The 17280-nt window shown below is 41.9% G+C and overlaps 8 protein-coding genes and 2 pseudogenes across 10 annotated transcripts; 7 read left to right on the top strand and 3 right to left on the bottom strand.

Moving 5' to 3' along the window:
• The first annotated feature begins 138 nt into the window (after window positions 1-138).
• Window positions 139-679, top strand: LOC149037229 (histone H3). Its single transcript, XM_089186292.1, has one exon. It carries the CDS (start codon window positions 197-199, stop codon window positions 605-607), a length of 411 nt encoding a protein of 136 aa, XP_089042418.1. The 5' UTR covers window positions 139-196; the 3' UTR covers window positions 608-679.
• A 1480-nt stretch (window positions 680-2159) lies between these two features.
• On the top strand, window positions 2160-2873 carry LOC149037228 (histone H1.0-A-like). Its single transcript, XM_089186826.1, has one exon. It carries the CDS (start codon window positions 2197-2199, stop codon window positions 2770-2772), a length of 576 nt encoding a protein of 191 aa, XP_089042952.1. The 5' UTR covers window positions 2160-2196; the 3' UTR covers window positions 2773-2873.
• A 125-nt stretch (window positions 2874-2998) lies between these two features.
• On the bottom strand, window positions 2999-4339 carry LOC149037227 (histone H2B.1 pseudogene; annotated as a pseudogene). Its single transcript, XR_016180921.1, has one exon. The product of XR_016180921.1 is annotated as a histone H2B.1 pseudogene (transcript).
• Window positions 4340-4565: 226 nt separating this feature from the next.
• On the top strand, window positions 4566-5012 carry LOC149037226 (histone H2A pseudogene; annotated as a pseudogene). Its single transcript, XR_016180920.1, has one exon. The product of XR_016180920.1 is annotated as a histone H2A pseudogene (transcript).
• Window positions 5013-6334: 1322 nt separating this feature from the next.
• LOC149037225 (histone H4) lies at window positions 6335-7063 on the bottom strand. Its single transcript, XM_089186823.1, has one exon. It carries the CDS (start codon window positions 6646-6648, stop codon window positions 6337-6339), a length of 312 nt encoding a protein of 103 aa, XP_089042949.1. The 5' UTR covers window positions 6649-7063; the 3' UTR covers window positions 6335-6336.
• Window positions 7064-7856: 793 nt separating this feature from the next.
• Window positions 7857-9495, top strand: LOC149037224 (histone H3). The gene has a single exon (XM_089186822.1). It carries the CDS (start codon window positions 7862-7864, stop codon window positions 8270-8272), a length of 411 nt encoding a protein of 136 aa, XP_089042948.1. The 5' UTR covers window positions 7857-7861; the 3' UTR covers window positions 8273-9495.
• A 302-nt stretch (window positions 9496-9797) lies between these two features.
• Window positions 9798-10691, top strand: LOC149037223 (histone H1.0-A-like). Its single transcript, XM_089186250.1, has one exon. It carries the CDS (start codon window positions 9849-9851, stop codon window positions 10407-10409), a length of 561 nt encoding a protein of 186 aa, XP_089042376.1. The 5' UTR covers window positions 9798-9848; the 3' UTR covers window positions 10410-10691.
• Window positions 10692-13282: 2591 nt separating this feature from the next.
• Window positions 13283-13664, bottom strand: LOC149037222 (histone H4). Its single transcript, XM_089186821.1, has one exon. It carries the CDS (start codon window positions 13662-13664, stop codon window positions 13353-13355), a length of 312 nt encoding a protein of 103 aa, XP_089042947.1. The 3' UTR covers window positions 13283-13352.
• Window positions 13665-14059: 395 nt separating this feature from the next.
• LOC149037221 (histone H3) lies at window positions 14060-14636 on the top strand. The gene has a single exon (XM_089186254.1). The coding sequence runs from the start codon at window positions 14154-14156 to the stop codon at window positions 14562-14564; it is 411 nt and encodes a 136-aa protein (XP_089042380.1). The 5' UTR covers window positions 14060-14153; the 3' UTR covers window positions 14565-14636.
• A 1683-nt stretch (window positions 14637-16319) lies between these two features.
• LOC149037220 (histone H1.0-A-like) lies at window positions 16320-17036 on the top strand. Its single transcript, XM_089186820.1, has one exon. It carries the CDS (start codon window positions 16338-16340, stop codon window positions 16893-16895), a length of 558 nt encoding a protein of 185 aa, XP_089042946.1. The 5' UTR covers window positions 16320-16337; the 3' UTR covers window positions 16896-17036.
• The last annotated feature ends 244 nt before the right edge of the window (window positions 17037-17280 follow it).

The following is a 17280-nucleotide window of genomic DNA, read 5'->3' as shown; positions in this document are numbered from 1 at the left end:
TTTAGCTTATGCCTAAACGACCTTCCTTGTTACTTCGGATCAAAATAACATCGCAGATCCGTGAAACTATCCACAGCTTTCGTATCTAACCAATCAAATCGCTTCATTTTGAGCCAATCACAAGTAAGCCCGCCAAGTATAAATCATTTTCTATACTCAACTTCCTGCATTCACTAATTCAGAGTCGTTGAACAGGATGGCACGTACGAAACAAACTGCACGAAAATCAACAGGTGGAAAAGCTCCACGCAAACAGCTCGCCACAAAGGCAGCTCGTAAGAGCGCTCCTGCCACCGGAGGAGTCAAGAAACCTCATCGTTACAGACCGGGTACAGTCGCTCTTCGTGAGATCCGTCGTTACCAGAAATCCACCGAGCTCTTGATCCGCAAGTTGCCCTTCCAGCGCCTTGTGCGAGAAATCGCTCAAGATTTCAAGACAGATCTGCGTTTCCAGAGCTCGGCTGTGATGGCTCTTCAAGAAGCAAGCGAGGCTTACCTTGTTGGTCTGTTTGAAGACACCAACTTGTGCGCCATCCACGCCAAGCGTGTTACCATCATGCCCAAGGACATTCAGTTGGCCCGCCGAATCCGCGGAGAACGAGCATAAGTGCACTTCGCTTCAAATCAAAAACGGCTCTTTTAGGAGCCACCACATGAATAAAAGCAATGACCAATTTTATGAGCTTCTACTAACCAAATCCTCCGGAGTAAATATCATTAGCAACTCAAAATATATTAACACGTTTACTAAGGGCGCGAATTCTGCGGCAAGTTCATTTATAGACATTTCTGATTAACACCCTGCACAGTATATGAAAACAACGGTTATTTCACTCCCTATATAACCAAACCCAATTAACTTTTTATCACTCCTCGTAACGTGTTTAAGTCTTCACTTCGCCCTTTGATTTTGGCGTTAGTATTATGCAAATCATCGGGGCTAACTGAAACGTTTCGCCATTTTTCCAATCGGTTTCTTAATTAAAAACTTAACTCAGATGTCTCATCAAATATAAGTTTACAATATAAACTGCATTTTCTTACAAGAGACATTTAGCACAGGTCTTATCGAGGTCAACTATGAAATGGCGGACGCTGTTGTTTTGTTCTTCGTGTTCAAATTTCGAAACTGCCATGCTTTGAATATGCAACGAAAAGCCCATTGCTCCAAATGCTATAAAAATTTAGGCTACGTTCCTAACGTAATTTTATGATTTATAAAAACTTGAAGTTAGTTAGACAATAAGCCCGTGCCTTCGTATTTCTTTGCGTCATAAACTCTCAATCGATCGACAATTGAATAAACTGTTTACATCTAGTCTATTACTGCTCTTACTTCTAGACTTCACATATCTCACGTATAAAAAACCTACTGCAAGTTAAGTAAGAATATTACATCGCCAACTGGTTTTGATGTTTTGCCTTGTGAACAATCCATTGTAATCATATTTTAAGAATACTCTCAAAGTTGACTCCGATCTTGCCCTACGATCGAGAGCGCGCGACCAATTCATGCAAAAACTGGTTTGGCTGATCCGTAACGAGGCAAATCCAAAAAAAAAACTATGCACAGAAACTTGCTCAATCGCTGTTAATTTTTAAAAGAATTCCTAGTAAAGTAAGACCTAGCTTTGAGTCATTTTCTCCAGTCGGGACATTTAACATTGTACCACTCGTCCAGGTGAGTCACATATCACAAATGGCGGATGTTGTAGTTTTGTTCTTCTTGTTTGAGTTTAGAGGCCGTTCTGCCTTCGAATATGCATCAAAATGTTCATTTTCTCAAACAATTACAAAGTTAGGGACTTTTTCTTTCATATGATATTTAATATATTATTGAAAAGTGACTCAAACAAAACTCCTTTCATCATTCATTCAAAGTTTTCGTTTGAACCTTACTGCTTTCTACACTTTTGACCCTAAAAATTCATTCTTTATTTTAGTAAATCAAACTTTTCTTTACACCTACATTTTATGAGACAACTTAGCTATGCTCTTTATGACAAGAAAATATCTGATGTTATTGAATTAGCTCGTTATGAACCGAAATGTCAAACAAACTAACACAGTTTGGGCGCCGCCATTTTGCGACAACTCTGTTTCCTCGGTGGTCCGTACACGAAGAATAATATTACCTTGCGCGCGCTCTTAGCAATCATTATTGCTCCTAGTTCCGAAAGTTCTACAGCAAACAACATGTCCGAGGCAAAGTCCCCCGCTAAAAAGAAGCCAGCTGCGCCCAAAAAGCCAGCTGAGCATCCACCTTATGCCGACATGATTAAAGCTGCTATCTTAGCGTTGAAAGAGCGAAGCGGCTCTTCCCGCCAAGCTATCGAGAAGTACATCAAGGCCAACTACAAGGTTGGTGAGGTTGGCTCGCACTTGAAGATGGCTTTGAAAAGGGGTGTTACTAGTGGCAAGCTTGTCCACACCAAGGGAGTTGGTGCTTCTGGTTCCTTCAAGGTGGCCAAGGAGGATAAGAAGGAGAAGAAGCCGAAGAAGAAGCCAGCTGCAAAGAAGAAGCCTGCTGCCAAACCAAAGAAGCCCGCCGCCAAGAAGAAAGCAAAGAAACCAGCGGCCAAAAAGCCAGCAGCGAAGAAACCCGCCGCTAAGAAGCCAGCAGCGAAAAAACCCGCTGCTAAAAAACCAGCAGCAAAGAAACCCGCGGCCAAAAAACCCGCAGCGAAGAAGCCTGCAGCTAAAAAGCCCGCAGCTAAAAAGCCCGTCAAGAAAGCAGCGAAGAAATCACCAAAGAAGGCGGCCAAGAAATAAGGAGGATATCAACTCTTCATTAAATCAAACGGCTCCTTTAGGAGCCACCACATAAAAGGAAAAGTTATGACCAACTGAGTAATAAAACCGTCTTAGATGTTCCAGTTCGACTTTTCGATAATTAAGGTCATGGCCCTCACTCCGATTTTACCCATTAATGGTCGCTTAATCGTCATTCAGAATTAGGTTAAATGAGAAATTGGCTGCTATAAGAGCGCACAACGCGTCAATTTTCGAATAGGCACGTAAATTTTTTGTTTTTGTAATTCTAACAATTTTGCTACAGACACGCCATGACAGATACACCAGTTACATAGCGGTGTTAATAATCTCGTCACGCATCACGTTCTCACTGCCTACAGACAAAGATAAACAAGAGCGAAACAACAATCAGACTCTAGAGAATATCTCAATACTGAAAAAGTCGTCAGTCGTTACTTGTAGACTCCAAAGATTTCTGTTCTCTTGAAACTTCATTTCTGTCGAGTATTGTATGTAGCTTGCATTTGTTTTTGCTCCACTTTAAGTGTAAAAACTTTCTATCTTTCCCTACTCGCTAATCCGCTGCTTCCGCTCAAGATTAAGAGGTTCGCAGGCTAATGTACACTTTTTACTAAGCGAAAAGGAAACAATATGCTGAGGTGAAGTTCTTACTCTATAACACAGGTTAAATCAAGCCGTTTGTGTCTTGCAGCTCATTTAACCACCACTTGCATATATTTGCATTAAAATCCAGCGCGTCGAGTAGGGAGGCCGCTAAGAAAAGCTTTGAACTCCGAAGATCTACTGTATATGGATCACATTTCTGGAATAAATCAGCGTTTGGGCAGACAATATGTGATCGAGGTAAATTGAAAAGAAAAAAAACTGGTTCCTCAAAGCGTTTATGTTCAGTGTGACACTTTTTAAAAAAAATCATGAACAGTAAGCTTCGCTTCCTTCGCTAGTCCATCTATGACTCATGTTTGCTGCGCTTTTTCATTTGTAAAATTGTTTCGTTTCGTCAAGAATACAGTTCGCACACTCCGGTTAAAAACAAAATACTAGTCGATACAAAGGGAAACATTCTCATTTTTTAAAGCTCTTATAGCGTTCGCAATCGACTTTCATGATATTTGGTGGCTCCTAAAAGAGCCGTTGGTTTTGGCGGGAAAACCCACAAAGTGAGTTTACTTGCTGCTGGTGTACTTCGTCACAGCTTTGGTTCCTTCGCTCACAGCGTGTTTAGCCAGTTCACCGGGCAGAAGCAGCCTGATAGCGGTCTGGATCTCGCGAGAGCTGATGGTCGACTTCTTGTTGTAATGGGCAAGGCGGGAAGCTTCGGTGGCGATGCGCTCGAAGATGTCGTTAACGAACGAGTTCATGATGCCCATGGCTTTGCTGGAGATACCAGTGTCGGGGTGAACTTGCTTCAACACCTTGTAGATGTAGATAGCATAGCTTTCCCTTCTCTTTCCTCTCCTCTTCTTCTTTCCATCAGTAATGGCTTTAGCCTTTCCGGCTTTCTTCTCGCCTTTCTTTCCTGCAACTTTGGCTGGCATCTTGGTAAATCGCAAAGATGAATAGATGTGCATCGCAACGCGTCTTCTATTTATATCAGAACCGTAAGAGGATCTATTAGCATACGGATCGAAATTCTCGGTCAATGATTGGCCTGTTACGATATACTAACCCCGGGGTCAATTTGTATGTAATTCTTTCTTCAATTAGAAAATTACAATGCTATCAAATCGCGCAAAGCTTAAAATTGATTGGTGCTTTTCGATCCTTCCTGCATAATGAACGAACTATAAATAACAGACTTGGAACAAGTTACCTATTCATTCTCATTGTTAACAGTTAAGCAGTTCACGACAAACATGTCTGGTCGCGGTAAAGGAAAAGCTAAGGGCACTAAGTCTAAGAGCCGCTCATCTCGAGCAGGGCTTCAATTCCCAGTTGGTCGAATTCACCGTCTTCTCCGCAAAGGAAATTACGCTGAGCGAGTTGGCGCCGGGGCTCCAGTGTACTTGGCTGCTGTGCTCGAATATCTGAGCGCTGAGATCCTTGAGTTGGCGGGCAACGCTGCTCGTGACAACAAGAAGACAAGAATCATTCCCCGTCACCTTCAGCTGGCTGTCCGTAATGACGAGGAGTTGAACAAACTTCTTGCCGGTGTCACAATCGCACAGGGAGGTGTTCTTCCTAACATCCAAGCTCTACTTCTGCCCAAGAAGACCGAGAAGAAACCCAAGGCATAAATCAGCCTTAACCCATCAAAAACGGCTCCTTTAGGAGCCACCACATAATACAAAAGTCTTGACTAGCTAGATACGATGAGGTGAATAAGGACTATGAAAATATCTTCTCAGAACCCCTCTACCCCAGTTTCCAATTTTGTCATGAAGTGATAAATCCAAAGAATCTTTGGACACGAACGTCGCCTAACGCCAAATACGCTCGTGAAGTTTTTTTGCGCGGACCAAAATCGTACAAATAACGACTTCGGAGATGTTCTTAAACGTAAAGGTGTCGAACTCTCGCGCCACAATCGTTGATCGCTGAATTTCGTTTTTGTAGACATCAATGGCGGTTATAACAAATTGCGCCCAAATCCAGTTTGAAAGTTTGAGGGTAAGCTGGTATAAATTTTATTGTACTCTGTCAATGTATCTCATGCGACCCGCGAAACAAAAATCGGATTGGAAAGAAAATGTATTAACAGGCGTGCTTGAAAATACAGCTTGATGATTTGTAGCTTGGAAGAAAACTATGGTCGTGTCAAATATTAAAATGGCGAAACAAGACTTGAGAGCGAACAGCAAAAGCGAGTCAGGGCTACCATGTGATAAAATGTTTGGGCGACTTTTTTTATTGTTCCTTTGCATGCGATGTGCTGTTATTCGCGCTTCAATACTTTATAGTGACGCGCGATTTGTTTAACAGAATGAGTGAAGGATGTACGGTTTTTATTCACGCGTAAAGGGAAACAAATTTATTGCTCACGACTTTTCTTATAATTAATGGCTCCTACAAGAGCCGTTTGTATTGCGTCAGAAGTATCTGTCTAACCGCCAAATTCGTACAGAGTGTACACGCACCAAGATGTTAGAAATAACGACGTCGGAACTTTAACTTGACGCAAATGTGCGTGAGTTGCGCGCCGAAATCGTTTAAGGTTGAATCTTTTATGTCGACGTCACTGGGGGTTATAGGAAATTGTGTCTAATTCCAGTTTGAAAGTTAGCTGGCTTGATTTTGATTTTATAGGCAATTTATACTCATACGATTCATAAAAGAACACTCGGAAAGGGAAGAAAGTGATGCAGGTTACAAACAAGCAAGAAGCGAAGTACGCAACGAGATTTCATGTGTTCTTCGTTTGCGCGCAATGTTCTCTTTCCAAGCTGCTGCCCCATATCGTGACGCGCGCGGTTGGTGCAATCATTTTGTTTAGCAAATGTATGAGCGAAACGTAAGCGTTTGTAACACACTTAGAAAAGGCATACGTGTGTATTGATCATGACTTTCTTTGCATTTGGTGGCTCCTAAAGGAGCCGTTTGTATTGTGTCAGGATGGTCTGTCTAACCGCCAAAACCGTACAGAGTGCGGCCTTGTCTCTTCAATGCGTACACCACATCCATGGCTGTCACAGTCTTTCTCTTGGCGTGCTCCGTGTATGTCACAGCATCACGAATCACGTTCTCAAGAAAGACTTTGAGAACACCACGAGTCTCCTCGTAGATGAGGCCGGAGATTCGCTTGACACCGCCACGGCGAGCAAGACGACGAATGGCTGGCTTGGTGATACCTTGGATGTTATCACGAAGGATCTTTCGGTGACGCTTGGCGCCACCTTTTCCGAGACCTTTACCTCCTTTACCACGGCCAGACATACTGATTATCGCTCGTGTTTAAGTTATGGCAATTGAACAAACGTTACTAGGTTTTATACATAGAGATATGACCTCTTAGAAAACAGAATAGTAATGAGGGTTGCTATTGGTTGATTTAAATATCTAATCATAATTTAATTTTTTAGTGCTATATTAACATGTATTGACATAAATCACAAGATCTTCCCGCGCGCATTTGTTTTCGATGGAAAATAACTCTGTTCCTGATCCAAAGTTATGTGCAACATTCGCTTAGAGTTCGTTTTTTTTTTTAGTTATGCTATATATTAAATTTTAGATGAGGATAATATTTAGCTTATGCCTAAACGACCTTCCATGTTACTTCGGATCCAAATAACATAGCAGATCCATGAAATTATTCACAGCTTTCGTACCTACCCAATCAAATCTCTTCATTTTGAGCCAATCACAAGTAAGCCCGCCAGGTATAAATCCATTTCTATACATTGGGCAGGGGTCGCACTAGTGCTTTTGGTGTTTACATTGGACATAGAATCTGTCATAGCATGCTTGCGACAAGTGCGACCCTTTTGTCGCGTCCAGACATAACTATGTCCGAAGGACCTAAAGATCAAACAAGCCGATGTCCTGCCTCAAGGCAGGTCATATCTTGTCTAATGGCCTTAAAATAACAATTTTTTATTTTTCTTCTGTCGTCAACGTCAATCAAATCTGAAATACGGGCAGAAATTGGAGTTTTGTAATTCTGCAAAGGCAACACGTGTGCACTGCTAGCTACAGCTATCGGGTTAAAATTTTAGTCACCGGTTTTCTCTTCAAACGTGTTATCACGGCGAATTTCAACCCAGTAGTTGACATCCGTCGACGTCGGTTTAAAGCGGCAAGGGCCAACATTTGCCGTTGGCGAATGTTGTACAATGCGTACAAACCAATAAGGTTTTGTACATTGAACAAATTAAACAGAGATTGAAGAAATGTCGCTAATAAAACTAGCACCAGCCTCATGTCTAAAAATTAAATTTGGCGCTCTTTTCGCGTGTGAAATATAAAGAGTTGACAGACTGGTTTCAAATATCATTTATGTCGCGCAAGTGCGACCTCCATGACTCCCGTGGTGTAAATGTCGCGACATATTTATGGGACAACTTATGACGCGACATAAGAAAAATAAGGCCACAGTGCGACCCCTGCCTAACTTCCTATTATCAGTTATTCAAAGTCGTTGAACAGGATGGCACGTACGAAACAAACTGCACGAAAATCAACCGGTGGAAAAGCTCCACGCAAACAGCTCGCCACAAAGGCAGCTCGTAAGAGCGCTCCTGCCACCGGTGGAGTCAAAAAGCCTCATCGTTACAGACCGGGTACAGTCGCTCTTCGTGAGATCCGTCGTTACCAGAAATCCACCGAGCTCTTGATCCGCAAGTTGCCCTTCCAGCGCCTTGTGCGAGAAATCGCTCAAGATTTCAAGACAGATCTGCGTTTCCAGAGCTCGGCTGTGATGGCTCTTCAAGAAGCAAGCGAGGCTTACCTTGTTGGTCTGTTTGAAGACACCAACTTGTGCGCCATCCACGCCAAGCGTGTCACCATCATGCCTAAGGACATTCAGTTGGCCCGCCGAATCCGTGGAGAACGAGCATAAGCGCACTTCGCTTCAAATCACAAACGGCTCCTTTAGGAGCCACCACATTAATAAAAGCAATGACCAAATTTATGAGCCTTTACTAACCACAACCCTAGAACTAAATATCTTTAGAAACTCAAAATATAATACCGCGTTTTCAGATTTCATAGATTTCTGATTTAACACCCTGCATAGTATATGAAAACAACGGTTATTGCACTCCTAAGATAACCAAAGCGTACATGTGTTTTACCAATCTTTATTTACAGGTTTTATCCTGTTGCTTAATCCTTTAATTTTGGCGCTAGTATTATGCAAATCATGAGCGCCTTCTCGCCATTTTTTCTTGTCGGTTTCTGAATTAAAACCTTTACGGAAATGTTTCATGAAGTTTAAGTTTACAATATAAACTGCATTTCCTCATTCGAGACGTTTAGCACAGGTCTTCCGAAAGTCACGTATAGCGGGCGTTCTAGTTTTGTTCTTCGTGTTCAAATTGCGTAATAACTCTGCCTTTGAATATGCAACGAAAGCTCATTTCATCCATACGCATTCAAAGTTTAGCACCTCTCCTTCCGTTACTTTATCATAAATTAAAACTTGAAGCTTCTTTCTTGAGGTGCTTAATTAGACGAGAAGCCCGGGCCTTCTTATTACTTAAAAATAGTAAGAATAGTTAAATATAACTCTCAATCGGTCGACAATTGACTGGACTGTTTACATCTAGTCTATTACTGCTCTTACTTCTGAATTTCACATATCTCACGCATAAGAAACCAAGGGTAGGTTTAGCACGAATATTACACCGCCAGCTGGTTTTGACGTTTTACTTTGTGAACAATCCATTTTAATCATATTTTAAGAATATACTTTCAAACTTGACTCCGATCTTGCCCGAGGGTCGAGAGCGCGCGACCAATTCATGCAAAAACTGGTTTGGCTGATCCGTAACGAGGTAAATCCACAAAACTATGCATAGAAACTTGTTCAATCGCTGTTAATGAAAAAAAATTGCTATAAAAGCAAGGCCCAGCTTCGAGTCATTTACTCCATTCGAGACATTTAGTATTGTACCTCTCATAGATGAGTCATATACAAAATGGCAGATGTTGTAGTTTTGTTCTTCTTGTTTGAGTTCAGAGGCCGCTCGGCCTTCGAATATGCATCAAAATGTTTATTTTCTCAAAAAATTACAAAGTTAAGGACTTTTTCTTTCATATGATATATAATATACTAATAAAAAGTGACTCAAACAAAACTTATTTCATCATTCATTCAAAGTTCTTGTTTGAACCTCAATACTCTGTAGACTTTTGACCCCGAAATTTCATTCTTAATTTTAGTAAATCAAACTTTACTTTACATCTGCATTTTATGAGATAACGTAGCTATGCTCTATTTGACTATAAAATATCTGATGTTATTGAATTAGCTCGTTGTGGACCAAAGTGTCAAACAAACTAACACAGTTTGGACGCCGCCATTTTGCAACAACCCTGTTTCCTCGGTGGTCCGTACACGAACAATAGCATTGACTAGCGCGCTCTAAGCAATCATTTTTACTCCTAGTTCCGAAAGTTCTACAGCAAACAGTATGTCCGAGGCAAAGTCCCCCGCTAAAAAGAAGCCAGCTGCGCCCAAAAAGCCAGCTGAGCATCCACCTTATGCAGACATGATCAAAGCTGCCATCTTAGCGTTGAAAGAGCGAAGCGGCTCTTCCCGCCAAGCCATCGAGAAGTACATCAAGGCCAACTACAAGGTTGGTGAGGTCGGCTCGCACTTGAAGATGGCTTTGAAAAGGGGTGTTACTAGTGGCAAGCTTGTCCACACCGAGGGAGTTGGTGCTTCTGGTTCCTTCAAGGTGGCCAAGGAGGAAAAGAAGGAGAAGAAGCCGAAGAAGAAGCCAGCTGCAAAGAAGAAGCCTGCCGCCAAACCAAAGAAGCCCGCCGCCAAGAAGAAAGCAAAGAAACCCGCGGCCAAAAAGCCAGCAGCGAAGAAACCTGCCGCTAAGAAGCCAGCAGCGAAAAAACCCGCTGCTAAAAAACCAGCAGCAAAGAAACCCGCGGCCAAAAAACCCGCAGCGAAGAAGCCCGCAGTTAAAAAGCCCGTCAAGAAAGCAGCGAAGAAATCACCAAAGAAGGCGGCCAAGAAATAAGGAGGATATCAACGCTTCATTCCATCAAACGGCTCCTTTAGGAGCTACCACATAAAAGGAAAAGTTATGACCAACTGAGTAATAAAACCGTCTTAGATGTTCCAGTTCAACTTTCCGATAATTAAGGTTATGGCCCTCACCCCAGTTTTACCATTAATGGCCGCTTAATCGTCATTCAGAATAAGGTTAAATGAGAAATTGGCTGCTATAAGAGCGCATAACGCGTCAATTTTCGAATAGGCACGTAAATTTTTTGTTTTTGTAATTCTAACAATTTTGCTACACACATCACGCATCACGCATCACGTTCTCCCTGCCTACAGACAAAGATAAACAAGAGCGAAACAACCATCAGACTCTAGAGAATATCTCAATACTGAAAAAGTCGTCAGTCGTTACTTGTACACTCCAAAGATTTCTGTTCGCTTGAAACTTTAACTTTGTTGAGTATTGCATGTAGCTGGCGGCATTTGTGCTTCAATTCAGGTGTTGAAACCACCCGATTCGGGTGTTGAAACGAGCGAAGATACCGCGGGAGGCCTGGGACTTAAGAGAAAAGGTTTTTTCTACTCGCCTAACCGATGTTCCCGCTTTAAGCGCATTCAAGATCATGAGCATCACAGGCTACCTCTCGATTGTTTAGATGGAGCGCGCTTGAAGATAAGAGCTTTTCAGATAACAGCTAATTAATGATTTGTAAAACGCTAAAATGAAAGAATTGGGTGATGAAATTGCCGGCCTCTATTTCTCAGGTTAAGTCAGGCCGCCTGTTTCTCGTAGCTCATTCAATCATTTACTTGCATATATTTGCGTTAAAATCCAGCCGCGTCGAGTAGGTAAGTCGCTAAGGAAAGCGCTGAACTCCGGAGATCCACTGTACATTGATCTTGTTTCTGGAATAAACCAGCGTTTGGTCAGACAGTAAGTGATCGAGTAGTTACTCTTGTCAATTTAAAGAAAAAATTTAAAAAAACACTGACTCTTCAAAGTATTCATGTTCAGTGTGACATTTCGTAAGATGAATCATGGACAATAATCTTCCCTTCCTTTCCCAGTCCATCTATGACTCATGTTTGCTGTGCTTCCTCATTTGAAATATTTTGTTTCGTTTCGTCAAGAATACAGTTTGTGCGGTCCGTTTAAAAACCGAACTGACGAACAAAGCAGACTTAAACTTGATCGGAACTATCATGGTTGATACTAGGGGAAACATTATCATTTTTTAAAGCTCGTATTGCGTTAATAATTGACTTTCATAATATTTGGTGGCTCCTAAAAGAGCCGTTGGTTTTAGCGGGAAACCCACAAAGTGAGTTTACTTGAGTTGGCGGGCAACGCTGCTCGTGACAACAAGAAGACAAGAATCATTCCCCGTCACCTTCAGCTGGCTGTCCGTAATGACGAAGAGTTAAACAAACTTCTGGCCGGTGTCACAATCGCACAGGGAGGTGTTCTTCCTAACATCCAAGCTCTACTTCTGCCCAAGAAGACCGAGAAGAAACCCAAGGCATAAGTCAGCCTTCACCCATCAAAAACGGCTCCTTTAGGAGCCACCACATAATACAAAAGTCTTGACTAGCTAGATACGATGAGATGAATAAGAACTATGAAAATATCATCTCAGAACCCCTCCACCCCAGTTTCCAATTTTATGTCATGAAGTGATAAATCCAAAGAATCTTTGGACACGAATGTCGATCAACGACCAAAATAACATTATTAAGTTTTCGCGCGCTAAAATCGTAGAAATAACGACTTCCGATACGTTATTCGACGCAAAGTTGTGTAGCTCACGCGCTAAACTCGTTGATTGCTGAATTTTATTTTTGTGGACATCTCCGGCGGTTATAACAAATTACGCCCAAATCCAGTTTGAAAGTCTGAGGGAAGGCCGGTGTGAATTTTAATGTTCTGTCAATGTATCTCATGCGAACGACGAAACAAAAATCAGATAGGAAAAAAATGTATTAATCAGGCGTGCTTGGAAAATACAGCTTGACGATGTGTAGCTTGGAAGGAAACCATGGTCATTTTAAATATTACAATGGCAAAACAAGGCTTGAGAGAGAACAGTGAAAGCGAGTCAGGGCTGCCATGCGAGAGAATGTTTGGGCGACTTTATTCATCATTCCATTGCATGGGATGTGCTGTTCTTCGCGCTTCAATACTTTATAGTGACGCGCGATTTGTTAAACAGAACGAGTGAAGGATATACAATTTTAATTCACGCATAAAGGGAAACAAATTTATTGGTCACGACTTTTCTTATCGGGTGGCTCCTAAAAGAGCGGTTTGTATTGTGTCAGGGCGGTCTGTCTAACCGCCAAATCCGTACAGAGTTTACGCGCACCAAGATCTTAGAAATAACGACGTCGGAATTTTTACTTGACGCAAATGTGCGTGAGTTGCGCGCCAAAATCGTTTATCGTTGAATCTTTTATTACGACATTACTGGCAGTTATAAGAAATTGCTTCTAATTGCAGTTTGAAAGTTAGCTGGCTTGACTTTAATTGTATGGTCAATTTATACTCACGCGATTCATGAAACAAATTTCGGGAAGAAAGTGATACGATACTAACAAGCACCAGCGAAGTATGCAACTGGATCGTGTATAGCTTTAAGGAAAATCATGATGGTTGTATAAATATTCAACTGTAGAAACAAGGTTAGAGGAAGGGAAGGAAGAGGGAAAAGAGAAAGCGGGCAAGTAATGCCAAGGGGATTTCATCCGTTCTTCGTTTGCGCGCAATGTTCTCTTTCCAAGCCACTGCACCATATCGTGACGCGCACGGATGGTGCAATCGTTTTGTTTAGCAAATGTATGAGCGAGATGTAAGCGTTCGTAACACACTGAGAAAAGGCAAACATGTGTATTGATCATGACTTTCTTTGCATTTGGTGGCTCCTAAAGGAGCCGTTTGTACTGTGCCAGGATGGTCTGTCTAACCGCCAAATCCGTACAGAGTGCGGCCTTGTCTCTTCAGAGCGTACACCACATCCATGGCTGTCACGGTCTTTCTCTTGGCGTGCTCTGTGTATGTCACAGCATCACGAATCACGTTCTCAAGAAAGACTTTGAGAACACCACGGGTCTCCTCGTAGATGAGGCCGGAGATTCGCTTGACACCGCCACGGCGAGCAAGACGACGGATAGCTGGCTTGGTGATACCTTGGATGTTATCACGAAGGATCTTTCGATGACGCTTGGCGCCTCCTTTTCCGAGACCTTTACCTCCTTTGCCACGACCTGACATGTTGATTGTTAATAGTGTGTTTGAGTTATGGCGATTGAACGAACGTTACTAGATTTTATACAGAAAGATAAGACCTCTCAGAAAACAGAATGGAAATAAGGGTTGCTATTGGTTGATTTAAATATCTAAGCATAGTTTTAGTGTTATATTAACATATAATAACTTAAATCACACGGTCTTTCCGCGCGCGTATGTTTTCGATGGAAAAAAACTCTCTTTCATCCAAAAGTTACTCGCTGATAATTGGCTTTTCTCTTTAGTTATGCTATATATTAAACTTAAAATGACGATCATATTTGGCCTATGCCTAAACGACCTTCCATGTTACTTCGGATCCAAATAACAGCATATCCATGAAATTATTTGCAGCTTTCGTACCTAACCAATCAAATCTCTTCATTTTGAGCCAATCACAAGTAAGCCCGCCAGGTATAAATCAATTTCTATACACAACTTTCCATTATCAGTTATTTTGAGTCGTTGAACAGGATGGCACGTACGAAACAAACTGCACGAAAATCAACCGGTGGAAAAGCTCCACGAAAACAGCTCGCCACAAAGGCAGCTCGTAAGAGCGCTCCCGCCACCGGTGGAGTCAAGAAGCCTCATCGTTACAGACCTGGTACAGTCGCTCTTCGTGAGATCCGTCGTTACCAGAAATCCACCGAGCTCTTGATCCGCAAGCTGCCCTTCCAGCGTCTTGTGCGAGAAATCGCTCAAGATTTTAAGACTGATCTGCGTTTCCAAAGCTCAGCTGTAATGGCTCTTCAAGAAGCTAGCGAGGCTTACCTTGTTGGTCTGTTTGAAGACACCAACTTGTGCGCCATCCACGCCAAGCGTGTCACCATTATGCCAAAGGACATTCAGTTGGCCCGCCGAATCCGCGGAGAACGAGCATAAGTGCACTTCGCTTCAATTCACAAACGGCTCCTTTAGGAGCCACCATATGAATAAAAGCAATGACCAATTTTATGAGCTTCTACTTACCAAACATTCCGAAGTAAATATCATTAGCAACTCAAAATATATTAACGCGTTTACCAAGCGCGCGTCTTTAATTTCTCGCGTATATAGGAAACTTGTTGCAGAGTTTAGCAAGAATACTACATCGGAAATTGGTTTTGATGTTTTGCTTTGTGAAAAATCTATTGTAATCATATTTTAAGAATACATTCAAACTTGACTCCGATCTTGCCCGAAGGTCGAGAGCACGAAACCAATTCATGCAAAAGCTGGCTTGGCTGGTCTGTAACGAGGCAAATCCACAAAACTATGCACATAACCTTGTTCAATCGCTGTTCATTTTCAAAACATTTGCTATAAAAGCAAGACCCGCTCATCATTAACATGTTTTATTCTTCACTTGGCCCTTTGATTTTGGCGCTAGTATTGTGCAAATCATCAGTGCTTACTTGAACGTTTCGCCATATTTCATATCGGTTTCTTAATAAGAAACTTTACTCAGATGCTTTATGGAATATTAGTTACAATAGACTACATTTCTTCGTTGGAGACATTTAGCACAGGTCTTATCAAGTTCACGTATTAAATGGCGGACGTTGTAGTCTCGTACTTCGTGTTCAAACTTCGAGACCGCTCTGCCTTTGAATATGCAACAAAAAGCTCATTTGCTGCATATGCATTTAAAATTGAAGACTTCATCGCTACTGTAATTTTATGATATAAAAAAACTTGAAGCCTCTTTCCTAAGGTGGGTAGTTAGACGAGAAACCCGGGTCTTATTCCTCTGCGTCGTCAAATAAAACTCTCAATATTGATCAACAATTGAATTAACTGTTCACTTCCAGTCTATAATAGCGCTTTCTTCTGAACTTCATAAATCACACGTTTAGTAAACCTATTGCAACGTTTAGCAAGAATATTACATCGGCAATTGGCTGATTTTTTTCGCAGGTGTAAATAAACTACTGTAATCATTTTGAGAATACTGTCAAACTTGATCTTGCCCGGGAGTGGAGAGCGCGCGACCAATTCATACAAAATCTTGTTTGGCTGATCCGTAACGGGGTAATCCAGAAAACTAAGCTCAGAACTTTGTTCAATCGATGTTAATTTTCAACAAAATTTTCCATAAAAGTAAGCCCCAGCTTCAAGTGATTTACTTCAATCGAGACTTTTAGCATTGTACCTCTTATCAAGGTCAGTCACATATAAAATGGCGGATGTTGTAGTTTTGTTCTTCTTGTTTGAGTTTAGAGGCCGCTCTGCCTTCGAATATGCATCAAAATGTTCATTTTTTTTTAACAATTGCATGGTTTAGGACTTCTTCTTTCATATGACATTTAATTTACTAATGAAAGGTGACTCAAACAAAACTTCTTTCATCATTCATTCAAAGTTCTCGTTTAAATCTCCATGCTTTCTAGACTTTTGCCCGTGAAGTTACCTTCTTAATTTTAATAAATCAAACTTTACTTCACACCTACATTTTATGAGATAACTTAGCTATGCTCTATTTGACTAGAAAATATCTGATGTTATTGAATTAGCTCGTTGTGGACCAAAATGTCAAACAAACTAACACAGTTTGGACGCCGCCATTTTTGCAACAACCCTGTTTCCTCGGTGGTCCGTACACGAACAATAACATTGCCTAGCGCGCTCTAAGCAATCATTGTTACTCCTTGTTCCGAAAGTTCTACAGCAAACAGTATGTCCGAAGCAAAGTCCCCCGCTAAAAAGAAGCCAGCTGCGCCCAAAAAGCCAGCTGAGCATCCACCTTATGCAGACATGATCAAAGCTGCTATCTTAGCGTTGAAAGAGCGAAGCGGCTCTTCCCGCCAAGCCATCGAGAAGTACATCAAGGCTAACTACAAGGTTGGTGAGGTCGGCTCGCACTTGAAGATGGCTTTGAAGAGGGGTGTTACTAGCGGCAAGCTTGTCCACACCAAGGGAGTTGGTGCTTCTGGTTCCTTCAGGGTGGCCAAGGTGGAAAAGAAAGAGAAGAAGCCGAAGAAGAAGCCAGCTGCAAAGAAGAAGCCTGCCGTCAAACCAAAGAAGCCCGCCGCCAAGAAGACGGTAAAGAAACCAGCGGCCAAGAAGGCTGCAAAGAAACCCGCCGCTAAGAAGCCAGCAGCGAAGAAACCCGCCGCTAAAAAGCCAGCAGCAAAGAAGCCTGCGGTCAAAAAACCCGCAGCGAAGAAGCCTGCAGCTAAAAGGCCCGCCAAGAAAGCAACGAAGAAATCTCCGAAGAAGGCGGCCAAGAAATAAGGAGGATATCAACTCTTCATTCAATCAAACGGCTCCTTTAGGAGCCACCACATTAAAGAAAAAGCTATGACCAACTGAGTATAACACCGTTACGATAATCGAGTTTTTCTCGGTACTTTTGGTTGTGGACCTTGACGTAGTTTTACCTATTAAAGGTCGCTTCATTATCAGCCGAATCGAGGTTAATGAGAAAATTACGGGTGAAGAGGGAATATTAAGTGTGTAGTAAGGGTGATCGGCGTTAAAAAAACGGCGAAATTCGTAATTTCGTTCGTCTATACCCATGAGCAATCCTTGAGGCCACTTAGTTTGTCGGTTGACTTATGACTGATATTACCGACCATAACAAAGCGGGTAAAGCAATGACTTAATGGCTACCACATTT

Source organism: Pocillopora damicornis, chromosome 11 (assembly GCF_964200805.1).
Source record: "Pocillopora damicornis chromosome 11, jaPocDami1.2, whole genome shotgun sequence".
Taxonomy (NCBI): Eukaryota; Metazoa; Cnidaria; class Anthozoa; order Scleractinia; family Pocilloporidae; genus Pocillopora; species Pocillopora damicornis.
Note: the sequence above shows the minus strand (reverse complement) of the source record. Positions and strands in the feature narration are given on the sequence as shown.

Bases quoted from the DNA above. Each gene is read 5' to 3' on its own strand.
- LOC149037229 (XM_089186292.1), top strand. From the start codon at position 197: ATGGCACGTACGAAACAAACTGCACGAAAATCAACAGGTGGAAAAGCT.
- LOC149037228 (XM_089186826.1), top strand. From the start codon at position 2,197: ATGTCCGAGGCAAAGTCCCCCGCTAAAAAGAAGCCAGCTGCGCCCAAA.
- LOC149037225 (XM_089186823.1), bottom strand. From the start codon at position 6,648: ATGTCTGGCCGTGGTAAAGGAGGTAAAGGTCTCGGAAAAGGTGGCGCC.
- LOC149037224 (XM_089186822.1), top strand. From the start codon at position 7,862: ATGGCACGTACGAAACAAACTGCACGAAAATCAACCGGTGGAAAAGCT.
- LOC149037223 (XM_089186250.1), top strand. From the start codon at position 9,849: ATGTCCGAGGCAAAGTCCCCCGCTAAAAAGAAGCCAGCTGCGCCCAAA.
- LOC149037222 (XM_089186821.1), bottom strand. From the start codon at position 13,664: ATGTCAGGTCGTGGCAAAGGAGGTAAAGGTCTCGGAAAAGGAGGCGCC.
- LOC149037221 (XM_089186254.1), top strand. From the start codon at position 14,154: ATGGCACGTACGAAACAAACTGCACGAAAATCAACCGGTGGAAAAGCT.
- LOC149037220 (XM_089186820.1), top strand. From the start codon at position 16,338: ATGTCCGAAGCAAAGTCCCCCGCTAAAAAGAAGCCAGCTGCGCCCAAA.